The sequence below is a fragment of the Ascidiella aspersa genome, chromosome 4 (assembly GCF_963924565.1).
Source record: "Ascidiella aspersa chromosome 4, kaAscAspe10.2, whole genome shotgun sequence".
Taxonomy (NCBI): domain Eukaryota; kingdom Metazoa; phylum Chordata; class Ascidiacea; order Phlebobranchia; family Ascidiidae; genus Ascidiella; species Ascidiella aspersa.
The window spans coordinates 34,364,315-34,381,882 of NC_139450.1; the positions used below are offsets into that span (position 1 = coordinate 34,364,315).

The 17,568-nt window shown below is 33.4% G+C and overlaps 1 protein-coding gene across 2 annotated transcripts; it reads right to left on the reverse strand.

Annotated features, from left to right (window-relative positions):
- Positions 1 to 178: 178 nt before the first annotated feature.
- LOC146157651 (gap junction Cx32.7 protein-like) lies at positions 179 to 16,068 on the reverse strand. Of its 2 annotated transcripts, none has more exons than XM_083387599.1 (10): positions 15,950 to 16,068; positions 14,765 to 14,855; positions 13,955 to 14,067; positions 11,443 to 11,571; positions 9,831 to 9,929; positions 8,383 to 8,490; positions 3,432 to 3,641; positions 2,298 to 2,422; positions 1,398 to 1,510; positions 179 to 565 (listed from the first exon to the last, which is right to left on the reverse strand). In XM_083387599.1, the coding sequence occupies exons 1-10, from the start codon at positions 15,980 to 15,982 to the stop codon at positions 528 to 530; spliced, it is 1,059 nt and encodes a 352-aa protein (XP_083243725.1). In that variant the 5' UTR covers positions 15,983 to 16,068; the 3' UTR covers positions 179 to 527. The 2 variants fall into 2 exon arrangements, with proteins under 2 accessions (XP_083243725.1, XP_083243726.1); XM_083387600.1 differs by having other exon boundaries at positions 179 to 570.
- Between the last annotated feature and the right edge of the window lie 1,500 nt (positions 16,069 to 17,568).

Below are 17,568 nucleotides of genomic sequence, written 5' to 3' on the forward strand. Positions count from 1 at the left end.
TAATCAAATGCTTCTAAAATTGTTTAAAACGCGCTAAATTTCGGCTTTACCTCACAATATTTGTAAAATACATCGCCATTTAGCCTAAATTTTATTTAAATGAGCCTCGTTCATTAAACTCATAATATATGACGCAATTTGTTTTTTGATGATTTATTTACAATGCGTAGTTCAAACAGATCAACCCAAGTAATAAAAACCTTTCAAGATATGAACGTATTATTTCCACACTAATATTTGTTAATTTTTCTTGTAGGCAAACTTTAAGTTTAAGGGGACGTTATTTATATGGCATCGATTCTGCATATTTGCAACAAAAGGTTGAACAATGGCTTAAAACAGAAAGAAAGGAGTAAAAGATAATATTTACAGAAATATATTGCTAAAAGAAGTAAATTGCATATTGACAGGTAATTTTTTGTTACTTTTTTTACATAAATAAACTGGAACTTAGTTATGGGAAGTATTCTACACTCGTCTTTGCATTTTCACAGCGCTTAATGAAATTTCTCTTGTGTTGTTCAGCTTTAGTTCTTGGTCTCTGTGTACGCAATGTCCATGTGGCCTAAACTTGACGAAAAATAGAAACCATAAAACACAGTTTAGCGCTGAATTGTGAGCAAATTATTATGACATATAACTGTTACAGTTCTTACTAAAGTAGTAAATCGAATTAAAAGGTATTAGGCCTAAATGAATTTACTGACAATGAAGGCTAATAGAAAAAAAAAAAACTTTTTCGTAGAACGTTTAATATGCATCTATTTCACAAACTGAAAGACCATGTTTAAAATATTATTACAATAGCCTGGGTAACTATCGTTAGAATTATTAATATGGTATTAATTTATGTTTTTAAAAAAAATTGACGTTTGTCTGAACTCTGAAGCTGTGTTGTATTTGACTTAAGTCAATGACTTAAACTTAAGTACAATCAAGTCACTCTTAAATGACTCAACCTGACTTAAGTTATTCGGGCAACTGACTTGGGTTAAAAAGAAGTGTTTTGAATCTGCCTCGACACACAGTTTCACAATCACCGGTTTAAAGCGATGAAAACTGATTTCTTTAGTAGAAACAGTTAATTCCAATTGCTTTATTGGTTTTAAAGCGGATATTTTTTTAGAAAAGTTGTCAGATATAAATTTTTTTTAATTAATTTATTTATTTATTTTTGATATCAATTAATACTTTTTATTATATCGAATTAACACGTTTGATTATATCAACACCAAATTAATATGGAAATAAAGATTCGCCGTTGAAATGTAAAATAAAATGAGCAAGTAAAAATTTGGTTATAACCAATAGAAAAATTAGGATATTCTATTTTATTTTAACAGACCCAAAAATTCATCGTTGGTGTGCACTTTTCCGCCACCTAGCGGCTTGCTTACCTGATGTTTGTGGGACGGAGGGGTGTGGCGGGGGCGGGGCTTCTATCTTCCAGTCGTTAGGGTCATCTGGGGGGTTTCGGTAAACGTAAACCGTATTGGGGGGTCCTACACGACTGATGAAACAAAGAACAAAATAAAGATTAATTTTTTTCTTCCATAGTGAAGATATTGTAAAGAGCAGTGTTGTAATGGTTTAACGGATTGACTTAAGTGCACGTAAGTCACTGTTTTTAAATGAATTGACTTGACTTAACTTGACTTAAGTCTATTGGACAAATCACTTGATTTGGATTAAATTCATTTAGTCGAGTAACTTTAGTTAAAACTAAATGTCTTTCTTTGACATACTTTTTATCAGTTACAAATCAATTTCCTTTTCTAAATGCAACATCAACAAGCTAAACCACTTTAAAATGATAAATTAAAACGGATTTCGACCACAAACAATTGCAACCATTTAATATTACTTATAACAGTATTCGAGTAATTTCGCAACATTTGTGATAAACACATGATTACTATGGAGAAGCCATTAGCGAAATTTGTCAGCCTGATCAATGTGTACATCGAAAGCGATCGATCAATGATGCAAGCAGGGCAGGCTAGAAATACAACTGCCCGCAGTGAGGTTCGAACTCACGACCTCCGGTCACTGCTATCCTAATTAAGCTGACTGATTTCGTTAAGCCTCGACAAAAGCATCATGTATATTACATAACATGTCCAGTCACCGTTGGTCAGTACGACTTCAAAAGGGCCTGATTACAGAATACATATTTTCTCTTTGTCGAAACAAACGCTCCCGACCGTCCGTTGGCCTTAAACGGCCAGCAACAAACTCGAAGCCGAGTCAAGTCTTTCAAAGAGAATAACAACTAGTCGGTTGCTATGGCAACTCACCTCCTTCTGTTCCGCTTGGCCAGTCTGAAGATGAACTTGATCGGGAGATAGATGAGCTCCACGGCGCAGAGGAGAAGCGACACGAAGCTCATGCAGTTCATGTAACGCAGGAAGATCGTCTTCTCCTGCACAAACAAGCGGTTGAAGTAGGCTTTGTTCGTGTTTAACTTGTATGCAAGTTTTCTTTGTCATTCACCCTGCTGGAGTAGGCGACTAGTATCGTTCGTGAATTTAAAGGTTATTTTCGGGTGAACTTGAATCCAAAAATACGTATTCTAAACAATGATTGCGTAACATAGAAAAATATATAAATATTCGTATATTTTTTTTATGTTGTACACAATCATTGTCTAGGGTTGCATAGAGCTGATTTACAAACCCCATGCTCAACTTAATGTTTACTAAAACCAACTGGCTTTCACTTATAAAAATGTGCATTGAATTACAAACTTGTTTCAACTTAATTTACCCTGAAGAGGAACAAATGATTACTAGAGGATCTTTTTGATTATTATTACTGCTGGTAGCAAAATCATATATATCGAATATTAAGAAAGTAGTGCATTGCATTTAACGGCTAAAGTAGCTTTTGTTCATGCATTGTATACGAGCGCCATGTCACAAAGCAACGAGGAGCTATTTTTAAGTTTTGCAAAGCTGGCAATTAAGTTCAGCTTACAATGAAGGAAGGTCCCTTTTCACAAATTTGTTCTTTATCAGCTGAAATAAAAGTTAGCGTTGGGTTGGGGAAAATGAATGTATGGTGATTTGCGTATATTTATATTTTACATTGCTACAATTTGTAAAATTTGCTTGTTTTCAAACCTAAAAAAAGCAATTAGAAAGGAGTGACTATTGTAATTGCCAAAGATATTGCACATTTGCTTTTCTCACCAGTTTTTAATTAGTCATGAAAAAATTCTTTAAACTCAAGCTTTATGATTTTAAGTTTTTGTACTTACATAACATGGTCTTGACATAAAGCAAGGTTTATCAGCTGTTTCGTATCCAAGCAGAGCGATTATTGTTATTAGGCCATAATTGCTTCAGAATTTAGAAGTTAAATACCGCCAGCTGTTAACCTATATTATTGTTTGATAAGTTTAACTTAAATGTACCAAATGATTTACTTACATAAGGCCTGGATGTGAAGCAAGCTATATTGGCCGTTTGGTATCCGATCAAAGCGTGTTGTTGGCATCCAGTCCTGAAGTTGACTCCATCGTCTCTGCATATGAAGGTGGAGGGAACCTGGTTAAGGAGGATGTGGTTCTTGAACGAATATTCGCAGTTCATGGGGGTTCCAACGCCGACCAGGGCATCTGGGAACTCACAACGCGGGTCCTGGCAAAAATTTGGAGAATATATGGTTAATTTAAATTTGTGTTAAAAAGAAAATAGATTTTTTTTATGTTTTATTTATTTTCGAGTTATATTCGAGTTACTGAAGATACCGATAAGGTGAAATACATAATGTAGCGGATCCTGGCAAAAATTTGGATGATAAATTGTTAATTTGAATTTGTGAAAAAAAAAATTGAAAAAAATTTTGAGTTACGGTATTTTTGATTTATTCGAGTTATTTTCGACACCGTTTATTTTGGGTTCTGGGAGTATTTTGGTTGAAATAGGTAATGATAAATTAAGTTAAGAGTTATTTTTGATTCAATCAACTTAAGGAACTGAAGATACCGTTTCAGGCGAAATATATATTCCTTTTGACAAATGTTATTCTGTGAGTTTTGACAAACAATTAATTCAATTTTTTTTTTTTTTTTTTAGAAAAGTATTAGTTCACCGAAAGCTATCGTACTGTGATACGTTAGCTGTAATCGTTGTTCAAAAAGCAGCTTCAGTCGCAGTTGTTAAACACATATATGTGTGTTTATCTTTCATAAAAAAACATTTTTTTAAATTTGATTCTTTTAAATTATGGACTTGAAAATGTCGTTTAATGCAAAATAAATATTGTTTTCAACCAAGTCTGATTCTGTATTTTATCTCGAGTTTGTAAACTTTTAAGTTTTACTTGAACAAAAAGTTTATCGAGCTGCACCGATGACAAAAGGAAGATTGGTAAGAGATTAAAGACGTATTGAAGTAAGCAAATAAAGTTAGATTCCAAATTGTTGAAAGGTAAACATATTTATATATATATTTATTTAGTATGATTCGTTGAAGGACAACCGGAGTAGTGGCGTATTAGTTGCAGTAGCAACGCGTAAATCGAGAAAAGTTCAACTTTATAGTAAATTACGCGCAGCGAACGTACCAACAAATGGACCAATAATCTTGAGGTGTTTAAATGGATATAGAACTGTATTATTTGCGTTCTGGAGACGCTCAAAAAAAAGCATGGAGCCCTCCATAGTTTACATGTGACAGTAGTTGTACCGGTTTGTGTTGTCCAAAACTCACTACTTAGTGTTGCTGTGGAGGGTCGTTAGTTAGCACTCGCCAAGTTGCTGGCGAATAGAAAACGAAAAGAGAAGCCAATAGAATATAGTTAACTGACTAAAAAAAAATAGAATACAGTCGAACTGACTATTAAAGAAACCAAAGCACCACAAATAGAAAGAGACCATAACCAAATGAATAAAGGACAATAATTGTAAACTTGCAGCGTTCGCATTTATTTTCTCGTATTAAAAAAAATGTATTTGCATTTAACCTAATTTTGCGTTGTAGCTTAGTTGAAAAGTTGTATCATTTGTAATTTCTTTTAACGCAAAAAATAGTAATTATAATCATAATAAATAAATATTTTAAGGAGAACCAACCAACAAACTAAAGTTTAAACTCAGATTACTTGATAACGAAAAATGTAAGAATTATTAAAATTTCCTGGATCAACGCATCCCAACCAATTGTCATACGTAAAATATAAAAAAGTTTACGTGTAATTTTTCATTATTAAACAAAAAAATGTTGAACTATCCATTACACATTGACAACTGATATAACATTGCTTTAAAATGTGAATGTGACTTCTTAAGAACTTAAAAAACATCGCATATATTTGCCAAAACTGAAAACTTTGAACTCTCACTGTCTAGTTCCTGTTACTGAGAAACAAGCTTTTCGTCGCCAACCAACAAACGAAAGTTAATTCGAGGATTACTTAAAACGAGATCTAAGTCTTACTTTAAGGCGTCTTCGTGAACTGCTGATCCCTAACCTAGGCCTCGCAAACAGCGTAAAGCCGCCTTAAATCTTAGAGTACCCTCCGATGGTGGAAGTTAACCAACTTCCTGATTTCGTATGGGTGAATGGCGCTTCGTAGGGTTACGTAGCAACACGGTTATATTTTAAATTTTAGATGGTTTAAGTGGAGGGATCAGAAACAACGGTTGTCGTTTCATATATATTGCCAACATCAATAATCTCCACCGTTTTTTTTTCTCTTCCTACAACTACGTACTATAAACTCTGCGCCTACTAATATAACACCTCAACAAAAAACTCTACCACAAAAATTAATAAGAAAAACTAAAAAAAAAACTAAAATTCAAAATAAATAAAATGAAACTTGGAAAAAAAAACACATTTTTTGGTTAAGAAAAACTTTTTTTAATTAATAAGCGCTGAAATACTGGCAGTTTGTCCAAACACAATTGGAGCAACCGCATAACATCATATATTCATTCTGAAGTCATTTTCTCGAAAACAGTAGCGTTTGTGGATTCTGAAGATTGGTGTTTAAAATACTTCTGGTGAATACACACAAAGTTCATCTTAAGTTGGATTTCCAAAAAAAAAAAAAAATTCCCGAAAGAAGCTGACTTGTAGATAACAATTTTAGATTAAATAAAGCTTATCACATCTTACAAATAGTCATAAAAATGAGTTTTTTTCGGTTTGATATAACGCTTGACTATTTGTAATGGCGCATTTCACATCATCAGTATTCCCTATCTTATAACATAGGGCTAAATCGCCAAAATTGGCCAATTTCGACGCTCATATACCAGCGATTTTTTTTTGAATTTTTTTCGACCTGCTCCGATTTGGCTGAAATTTTCACCAAAGATGCGTTAGGACAATATGAATCTAATGGTGACACTCTTATAGTAAAATTCTTTAAAATTAGCGAGAAAATGGACATTTTTAATAAAATATGTCCGAAAAAGCGCGATTTTTAGCATATTTAAAAAATCGACCTTCTCCGATTTGGGTGAAACTTGGTGTGTAGATGCGCCTTGGGCGTAGAAACAACATGGTAAAGTTTCAGCCCCCTAACACTAAAATAAAGCCAAAAATCGACTTTAAAGTTTTTTTGATTTTTTTTTAAATTTTTTAAAATATTGAAAAAATCCCCCGGGGATTCCCCGGCCAGGGAAATCCCCCGAGGATTTTCTCATTATTCATCAGCGGATAATTTCATTATGTATTCATTAATTATTCTGACAGTATCAGATTTTCCAAGTGCGGTTCACATAGTTAGATTCACCGCTCAAACTTGCAGCAATTAAGCAAAAAGTGACAGTGAGCACTTAACCGAGTTGCCAAATACACTCCCATCCAGTGAAGCTCTTAACGGGAGCAATTTGCTGCGCCCAAAAGCCACAAGTCGGGTGTAATTAGCTGGTTCTAATGCAAAAGATAAATGTTAAATTAAAGTTATGAACTGTGTGATAAAACTTTCGTTTGTTGGTCGAAAGTGCAATAATTTAAAAAAAAAATATTTTGTTTTACTTTTTTTAATGGTGCACGGTATTATTGCAAATTTTGATTGATTTAAAAAGTTAACAAACTGGCAAACTCGGGCCAAGATCAACATACAGTTAAAGAAAGTCAAACTTAAGGTGAAGTTTTTGTTTTTTTCACTAATGGTGGACACGTAGGTACGATAGCAACTGCGCAATGCAGAGAGTAAACATTTCCATCTTTCGTTTGTGGTTGTATTGAAGGTTAAGTAGAAGTAAGTATAAGAGGTAAATATTTCGACCTTTTGTTTGTGGTGGTGGTGGGTAAGTTTAAATAAGTATAGGTTAGTATTTTTTATTCTATTTTTTAGGTAAGTGCCTACTTGGTTGTTTAGTTACCTAAAAAAAAATTTTTTCTAGTTATACTGCCCAGTCCTTTTGGCAACCTGTCTCCACTATTTGTTTTTTTCCTACGAAAAATGATGTTACTAGGCGGTCACCCATCCATGTAACATATCCCAAGATTGCTTAACTTTCGAGGATTCTGCTAATTAAATAAGATTCCACATGGACCCATTATAATCATTCCTCGGACCAGCGATCTCTGTTTGAGGAGCTGGTGCCGCCACTTTGAGGTAGGGTAGGAATTGAAACTGCGCATCGGCAGAAGGTTAACATTTTCACCTTTTGATTTATTTAGGTATAGTGTTCCGCTGCCTAGTTCTGTGTCAAAGACTAGACATAACACAAGGTGGTTTACTTAATTTCGCTATTGCTCGTGCTTATTCCAAACAATACATAATACTCGGTGTGGTTATATACATATACAGTCACGTGATACACTGTTCACATGAAGATCGAGTAATTCTGTAAAGTTTGTAAACACTACAGCAAGTAAGTGTTACCCGAGAAAAAACGACGGGATAGCCCTACATTGATCAGTGGAGGCCATCGTCGGGTAAGTAAGACGTTACACAGTGACGTAACGACCTAAGCACGCAAATCACTATTTTTAAATAAATTGACTTGATTTTACCTAAAATTTTGGACCAATGACCTGACTTGGACTTTGAGTTATTGAGTCAAATTACTTTGGTTGAACTAAGTGTTGTAATTTAACATTTCATTAAAAATTGTGCTATTTATATCAATTTTACACGTAAAACAATTAGATTGCTATATGTTGTTTTTTTGTTATTTTTGACATTAGTTAGTGTTTATTTTTATTCAAGTTATCGCTCATAATCGGACGAGTTTACCAAGCTTAGTGCTTAAAGGTTTTATTTTTGTATCAATGATTTAACTTATAGATGACTTTATATCTAATAATGGCCTGATTGATGGGACCTTGTTATACTACAAAGAAAACTTTATTTAACAAATGTTTTTACTTGAACCAAAGTTATTTCAAAATGACTTGTTTACATCACTGCCGTTACCTCTATATAGAAGAGTGTGTATCCAATGTAGATGAAAACAGCCTCCAACGCAAACTTGAGGATTGTGCAAAAGTAATAAGCGATGTGGATCTTGTTGGTGAGAGGAACCTGCAAAAACACAAGTTGTTTGCTGCTAGTTGCTGGCTGCTAAACCAGGAGGGTTGGTAGGATAACATTCAAACCAAAACATTGGAAAACTTCAGGTTGACGTCATAAACTTACGTCAGGAATGAAACAATTAATCATAGGAAGTCGATTTCGATCTCGTGTTGAAATTTTAGTCGAATGCATTCAAGGATCTAACGAGTATTTGCCTGGCAAGAAAATTATATTTTCGGGGGTAAATTGTCAAATAAACCATGTAAAATCAAGGTAAATATTTAATTTTGCCGCAACGCAGCACCATTTCAGACTTTAACGAATGTTTAAAACAAAACACACCTGATAGCTTATTTAGCCAATCTCCAAAAACAAGTTTTTTTTCAAAGAAAATGACAAAAAAACAACTTTAAATGAATGCTGATGTTTAACCGTTTGACTATTATAACGGTTATAACAAAACAAAAAAAAATTAAGAAAAGATGAATTAAGATAACTCGTACTCCAAAAAATTAAAAACTTTTGCAAAGCACACTTCCCAAATAAGTTGGGTTGTACTTCAACAAAAGTTTGCAGAAGCAAACAACAAAACAAATGATTTATTGCTGTAAAACGTAAAATATCGCGAAGAGTTTTCTTACAGATCACTACCTCTTTTATCTGTTTGTCGGACGTTTCGGTAACTATCCAGGAAGATAGTCCAGAGAAATAAATATGTAGAGATAGGTAACCAAAACGACTGACAAACAAATTAATACCAGGAAACTGATTTTCAGGGTATATGTTATGCCTGGTGGCAACAGTATATTCTTCCCTACCTCTTTAAGTTGGAAAAATATCGCGAAGCGGTTTTTCGGACATCCCTACCTATTGCGACGTTTCGGTAACTATCCAGAGAAATAAATATGCAGAGATAGGTAACCGGGATGCCGGATAAACAAATTGATACCATCTATATGAGCTGAAACACTTTAGGAAGTAAGCAATCTCCCGCAGACAATAAAATGTAAAAGAAAGATTCTTGTTTTCGTATCTGATGATCTAAGACTGTTTATAAAAACAGATAAAACATAAAAGCATTTCTTAAAATTTACAAAAAACATATATTTCGCCCTTCAGTTTCTGTACAAAAAGCAAATGTAAAATGTTGTAAAAAAAATTGTAAAGAAATGTAAAAATTTTACATGCTTTTTGTACAGAAAATGAAGATTCCTTTTAGGCGAAATATATGTTTCTGTAAATTTTAAGAAATGAATTTATGTTTTATCTGTTTTTATAAACAGTCTTAGATCATCATCCTATATATGCCTAGCAGCATTATCCTAGCATCAACAGTATATTCATCCAACCTCCTTAAGTTCTCCTCCGCTGTAAATCTGCTTGTTCTTCACTTTGCCAACCGCTCTTCGCTTTCTTGTAATCCTCTTCATATCTTGGTTTTGTGCTTCCTAAATAACAACATGCAATACAGCGGTAAATAACTTGGCAAATTGCAAGAATCGAAATTAAACTTTCCTTAAATGTGACTTCAAATAAGTAAATTTGACATTTATGTTATTTTTTTCCTTTTATGCATAACTAAAACCATTTTCGTCACTGTAAAATACAAACAATTTTTGCAACAACAATTTGGCCCACTCATGGACAAAAATGAATTTGTACTAAAACAAAAAATAACAACAGAAAGGTAAAATACAATTACAAAAACAATCAAATATAATTACTGTTCACATAAATATGAGAGAAAAACGGCAAAATATATTAAAGGTCATTCAACAAAGTTTAACTAGGTTTAATCGGTCAACAAAGTTGAAACTTTCAGTAAATATTTAACGTACCGGTACTTGATATTTAACGTTGTACAGTTGAATGCAAATTAAATGACCAAGTTATTTGAAGCATGAATACAATAAGGTAAATTTGAGGATGTTTTCTAATGGATTTGAATCCCAAAACTATTCTGTAATTGGAGCATAGTGGTTGGAGGTTGTAGTAAGACGTAATAAGAATTCTGTATGGGTTTTAATATTCTTATTACGTGTTCTGTAATTATTTGATAACTTTTCCCCACATATATTATTATATATTTTTCCTGTGTTGTACACAATCATCAGGGATTGGGGCTGCATATAGCTGATTTACAAACTCCATACTCAACTTGGTGTTTGTTAAAGCCACTTTCCACTTAGTTAAAAGCCACTTTTCGACAAAATGAGCACAAAATTACAAATTTGTTTTAACCGATCATTAAGCTACACGAGAACAAAAGCAAACAGGTGCTGTTACTTTTATCGTAGTTTCGCTTTAAACTTGGAATATGCAGGCTACGCTAAGATTAGCACTTTTTAGGTAAGAAACTCTCATGCACGAATAAAACCTTTTGCGACTAAAACACTAAAAACCTCGAGATAAAATCGCAAATTAGTTAAGGACTGGAATTATAATATTGGATTAGATTAGATTAAAAATAGGCAGCGTATTCAATTGCATGTTCAGGACAGGCGGCCAGAATTTTTTAGTTGCCCAAATCTGTTAACGGTGACAGACAGATACCCAAACATTCCTAACCACAGTGAGCTTCGACGTTAGCCTTACTAAACTGTGGAACACGCTATTAATTCACCAATTAGATTATTAAAATTATAATTACCAGCATTTAACTTTTTTCAAATATTTATATAAACTGGTAACAGACAGTTAACCAACTATTTCTCGCCCGCAGAACCCCTCTAACATAAAATAACCCCCTATAATGTTTTTTTACTTAAGTTAAGTAACATTAAATCATTTTAAGTCATTAAACGAAGTTTTGGTTAAGTGGGAAAAAATAATTTTAAATGTAATTTGTGCGAGGTTCGAATCAAAACTCTTCGGTATTCAATTTATACTCTTTGTTTCTTTCTCTCAGTTCATCCCCCTAACCCCCTAAAATACCACCCTATTACCCCCCACTTGTCTTACCACGACGTGGTCATCTGCTGGGTCATGCTTGTTGGCGATCGCCTCCATCTGCTTCAACTTCTCGATTTGTCCAGCCACGTACAAAGTGAAGAAGTGGAAAATAACCGCCGGAAACGTGACAGCAAGCAGCTGAAAATAATTATTAGTTGGTGAAACTACATAAAAATAATCTTTTAAAGCGGCCAATATTAAACACGTATAAACAACTAAAGGTTAAAATAACAAATATTATTAAATAAAAACATTAAAAGTATGTTTAAAGAATTACATTTGTAGAAGCAGACTTAACGACATTAAAAATATCGTTGAAAAAATTTATTAAAATTTGTGAAAATTGGAATAGCAATCGGATTATTCTCCAAAGAGTTTGTTATTTGAATTATTTCTAGGACAACTCGCCGGAGAATGAATTCAGTTTTTGTCGAGCTAAAGTAGGTAATATGTGGTTGCGGCATGAAAAAGAAATATCGCCTTTAGTTTGGTCGTTTCAGACATGATTAAGGAGTTTTCAACTTTCATGCTTCAATTCAGTTATAAACTCATAATATGTAAATACAACTTAAGCACTCACGGCGCGGCAGATTTACTTTTAGTGTACTTAAAAAAGTGCTCAAAAAATTGAGAAATACATTTTGTTCAACTTAAAACAAGAAAACATAAACCATAATAACCTTGAAAAACATCACATATTCAAAAGCTAATAACTTCAAATACTCACTTTACACAAAGTTTGTTTTTTCGGCTAGCAACAAGAAAGGTTCACCGTTAATATATTTGACGGTAAAACGGTTTAATTAGCGGGTGAAATGAACTGCAAAGAATGTTGTGACTGTGTATATATTTGAATATTTTAACCCAACGCAGTATCTGCAAAGTTAAACCTGTGATTTTGAGCTTTAACAGCGATAAGATTAGTCTTTTGTGGCATTTTTTTTACCTTTACTCTAAATTTGCGCAAGTTTAAGAGGATTGTATAACACCAATCGCCGAGTAAAGCAATAGGCGACATTTTTGAGCTTTGCTGTTGCACGATCCAAAATGGCGCCTGATAATAATACTTTTGTTGTGTTTAATTTGTTGAAAAAAAAAAAATAAATAAATAAATTTAAAAGAAACATATTTCGCATAAGTCAGTATAATTGCCAGAATCCCACAAAGGTTTATGGCCACAAACTATAAAGAACACGCAGAAAAGCGAATGAGTTCGTGACAAAGAGAAAAACGAAATCGTAAGTTTTGACAAGCGCGTGCAATTTGATCGAACTAGTTGCTGTTAATTGTGCGAGGCTACAACCAGTATATTGTTGTCACGTTGTGGAGCAGACAAGCTTGGCTCATATTTAACACGCCTCGCTCTTTATAGAATCGTGACTTGCATAAATCTGACAAACTTCTGCCCTTCTTGTAAAACAATTCTGATTTCAGGCAAATTTGATCCCGGAAAAGAAAGTTCGATCACGATTTTTGCAGCTAATGTTCATTTTAAGACTTGGGTTTTTTATATTTTTGTAAGAGCAATTCCAGAAGTAATGTTAGCTACATTTTTGACTTACAGCAAACTTTTAATTATTATTAGGGCGAATATTTGTTTACCAAAAAATAGGAAATTTTGACCAGAAAAATTAAAATTTTGACAAATTTTGACCTGTTGGAAATACATTGATTTAAATAACCTAGGCGTCGTTAATCACGCGTTTTTTATACTGTATAATGCTCTAATGAAGATATAATACGGTTAAAATGACTTTGAACTTAAATCAAAACTAATTTTTTTTTGATAAAATGAAAGATAAATTTCAAAATAACCGAACGACCAATTTCAAAAAGCTGACTTTAGTTTTTTTAATTTTGTAAGCGATTTATGTGCAATTTTATTCGATTTTAACTTACAAAAATATTGACAAATTTTGACCTAACGTGAAAATTTTGACAAAATTTTAAGTCAAAAAATATTCGCCCTAGTTATTATAAAGATAACTTTTCATGCAAAACCAAACAGATCACAATAAAGGTTCTATGTGTTGAAATAAGCAGCGGTCAAATATATTTTCTAACATTTTATAATACGACAAATATTTGGTTTAGGTAATAAAAAACTAACTAAAAACTTTTTAATGTTATTCAAAGTGCGTAGCCATGGTTAGATAAAGATTAAACTGATGGTTCATTCGAATTAAGATGCCGATGATACTTATGGGAAATGTATTAATAGTATAACATCTAAACAAACTGATTTTCAGTTTACTGAGTTCTGTACTTAGATTAATCTTTATCATTGATGTGCAACCAGAATCGTTTGTTTTCACCATTCGGATTCAGGCAGATTCTGTTATTCGAAAGAAAACTATACTTAGATCATAAGATGAAACACTTTAGGAAGTAAGCAGACGATAAAATGTAAAAAAAGATCCTTGTTTTCGTATCTTCTGTAATTTTTAAGAAATGATTCTATGTTTTTATAAACAGTCTTAGATCATCAAAAAAAAAAATATTTGTTTTCGTTGAAACTTACCTGGAACCCCCAGAACCTGAGATGCGACATCTTTGCGAACTGGTTGTAGCAGATGTTGACGCACCAGCTCAACTGGGTGACGCACTTGAAGGCAGACTGCTCATCGCCGTACACTGACAATACAAAGAAAACTTGAAGCTGCTTTTCTGGCATCTATGTTATTGGCTTTTTACTCTCGCTGAATAATACCTGGTTTCAAAGAAACCATTTGACTCAAATTACTGTTTTTTAAGACGTAGTAAAAATATATATTCCATATTATGGGGGGGGTAAATATTTTATAATATTGTCACACAGCAGAATAATTCCTAATCCTAGGTTCAGATTTGTAAACAAGTCATTTAAAAAACAACTAAAGTCCAAGTCAAGTCCAAGTCCAGGTCATTGGTTGCCCAATTAAAGTCACTGTAAAGTCATTATGAAAGCAACGCAATTTCAAGTCAAGTCATTGACATAAAATTAAACTGTAAAACCATTCAAATATTCGTCCAACTATGAACAACCATTCAACTAAAAATTAATACAAACGCAATATACAGCAATCAAATCGTTTAAAGTGCAAAACTTGAGATAAACTGTGACTTAAGTGCACTTAGGTCAAGTCATTGACTTAAGTCATTACAACACTGCCTATAGGTTCGATTTTCACCAACCAATGATAAAAGAGAGCTCCGGAGTTGGAGCCATTTAACATTTACGCCTGCTCCAAAGGCCTGGTTATTTTGCCAGATTTTCTCGCCGATTAAAAGTAATTTAGTAATAATTTTACGTATATTTTCCGCGGTCTTATCCGATATTGTGCGTGCTCACCTGCGCCGCCTAGTGTTACAACCACAATGAGCCGAAAGACGAAGACCACAATATACCACAACTGACCGAAGAAGGTGCTGTAGCGGGTCACCTGGAAACAATAAGACGGTTAAAAAGTAAGGCAACAGTGCTATCGTTGTTTCTCGACCTGCTTCCCTCTGAGCCTGTGCAGCTCATTTGGTAGAGCAACAGTCCCAACACCAAGGTCATGAGTTTGAACCTCACCACAGGCTAGTTTTATGAACAGGATGCGGCAAGCAACAGTGCTATGGTTGTTTCTCGACTTGCTCCCCTCTGAGCCTGTGTAGCTCAGTTGGTAGAGCAACGGTCCCTGTATGGCCGGAGGTCGTGAGTTTGAAACTCACCACAGGTTAACAAAAAAGTTTTGTGTTTACCCTAGGGGTCAATTAACTACAGCCCGTCGCTTTAATTTAATCGGACAGTGATTTTTTGTTTTATTTGTATTATTTCATTTTAAACAAAGAACGTTTCACGATTTTACGTATCATCTTGTTTTTAGTGATTTCACAATGGAGTGCAGTAATAGTTTATTTACGGAAAAGTTTATCACTATTAAAGCGTAAAAATAAAAATATTGTTTATTTTTACACCTGGTGGCACCAGATTACCGCCTGTCACTTTAATTTCATCAGCCAGCAAAATATTCATTTTGAACAAAGAATGCTTCACGATTTTGTGTGCCATCTTTTTTAGTGATCCCAAAATAAAGTCATTAATTGTTTATTTACGAATAAGTTTATCACGATTAAGGCGAAAAAATAAGGATGCTGTTTTCCTTTTGTTGGTAATTTATACCAGAGTTCGCCCAACTCCGGCCAACCAGCTTAATTTATCCGGCACACGAAATGTTCTATCAGTGATCTCAAAACCATTAAACGTTTATTAACGGAAAAGTTTATCGTGTGCAAATATCAGTTAACTTTGTTGAAATTTCCAACAATACGCCGATTCTATGTTTTGGAAATATTTTTCAATGTTTATTTCGATTTTTAAATTAAGTTAAATGAGTTCAAAATTGTATATCGAGCCTCGATTTAGATAAATCTTTATTTATTTTTTCGGTTTATATTTCTCTTGTTCACGTAAAAGTAAAACCATTTAAACATTGTTGTTTAAACTCGTTTTAAAAAAATATCATAAAAACAACCAAATATCCTCAAATACCTGTTCGGTGATTTTTTCCAATAAATTCCACATGATAGTTTTCAATAAATAACAAAAAGTTTGAAATAGTTTTTAACCAAATTCTGATGTAGTTGGCATTCCCATGCAGAAAATAATTCTAAAAAAATTCAATTTTGATTAAAAAAAAAATTAAATATATGCTCACTGACAATAGATGCCATTTCTCCATGACTCATCAATTTAAAATATTTTATTCTAAAGTTTTCTTAACGATTTAAAAAGTGTAATATAGTTAAGCAAAATAACATCAAATGCTGATTTTCGAAAATAGATTTGCGATAGTCGTTAAGGTATCTGAGTCATAAAAAGGAAATATTGCATCATCCCTTGCAAATATGTCGCAATATTTTTAACTACTTTCTTAACAACGGATAAAGCATCGTATGTAAGCGTAGGTTCGCTTAATTGATGCTTTTAAACTCATGCTTACTTCGATTGAATAGCACCCGGCATATAAGGTCTAGCAACAGATGAAACGCATCAGCTGATTAAATAAGGTGTATTTGCCACTTAGGCTTACCTGCTTTAACTGTTAGTTAATTTTGTGCCAACGAACCAAAGTGTCTTGGGACCTCTGCACTGGTTTATGGCATTAAAATTAATTATGAACCAACTTGGTAACTAGCGAAGCTGTTTTTTACGTACCAAAGGAATGTATAGTTTACATCTTTTATTATCGGACAAGTAAATTTATAATTGATACAATGCCTGGCAGCAACAATATAATTATCCATGTTTAATAGTTCTTTAATCGCTGTGGATCATAACCTTAACCTTTTCTACACGCACGCAAAGTTTAAGGTCACGATAAAAAGTAAAAAGCATATTCGCCTTCTTATGAAAAGAAAACTTTACAATTGTAGTTTTTTATAGGTCACAGTTCAAGATCCACTGGTTTAAGGAACAGGTAGCCCTACAAAGAACCTTTTTGGAATTAACAAAATTTCCTTGTTTTAACTTTGTGTTGCTTTGCTGTATATATATTTTTCGCGAAGTTACAAGTTCATTTCCCTGATGAAGATTACCTGGATAGTTCATCGAAACGGTGGCACAGAAATGTAAAATATACTGACTAGAAAAATCGTTTCTAAATTATATTTCTGCAATTTTTTATCGCTTCGCTTAAAAGGTTAATCATTTTTTTTTCTGTCTTAAAGCTTACAGGTTAATCAAACTTTTCTCATCTTTCTGAACTAAGCCAGCAAAAAATTTAACTAAATTAACTAAAAAGATCATATTTTACACTGTTAAATAAATTCCTGTTTAGTTGTTTATTTCTAAACTCCCATTATATCAAGTATTCCTTTTTTGTTTTAACTAAATTTCACTGTTTGCGGATTCTAAACCACCATTTTTGACAAATCACAGCGTTTATGACAAGCAATGGCCTCTTCTTTGACTCGCGCGCTTTCGTCTATGACACGACAATCCCTCTTTGCGCAAGTCACCCCGTCACGAATGCCCTCTATGACGTCACAGGAAGGAGACCATCACGTGGCGATAGATGCACGAATGTGCATTTTAACGCGCGACGCTCCAGAATACATCGCGGCTGTCAGACGCCTTTCCTGGTTGTTACGTCATAAGGCGTGGCGGTA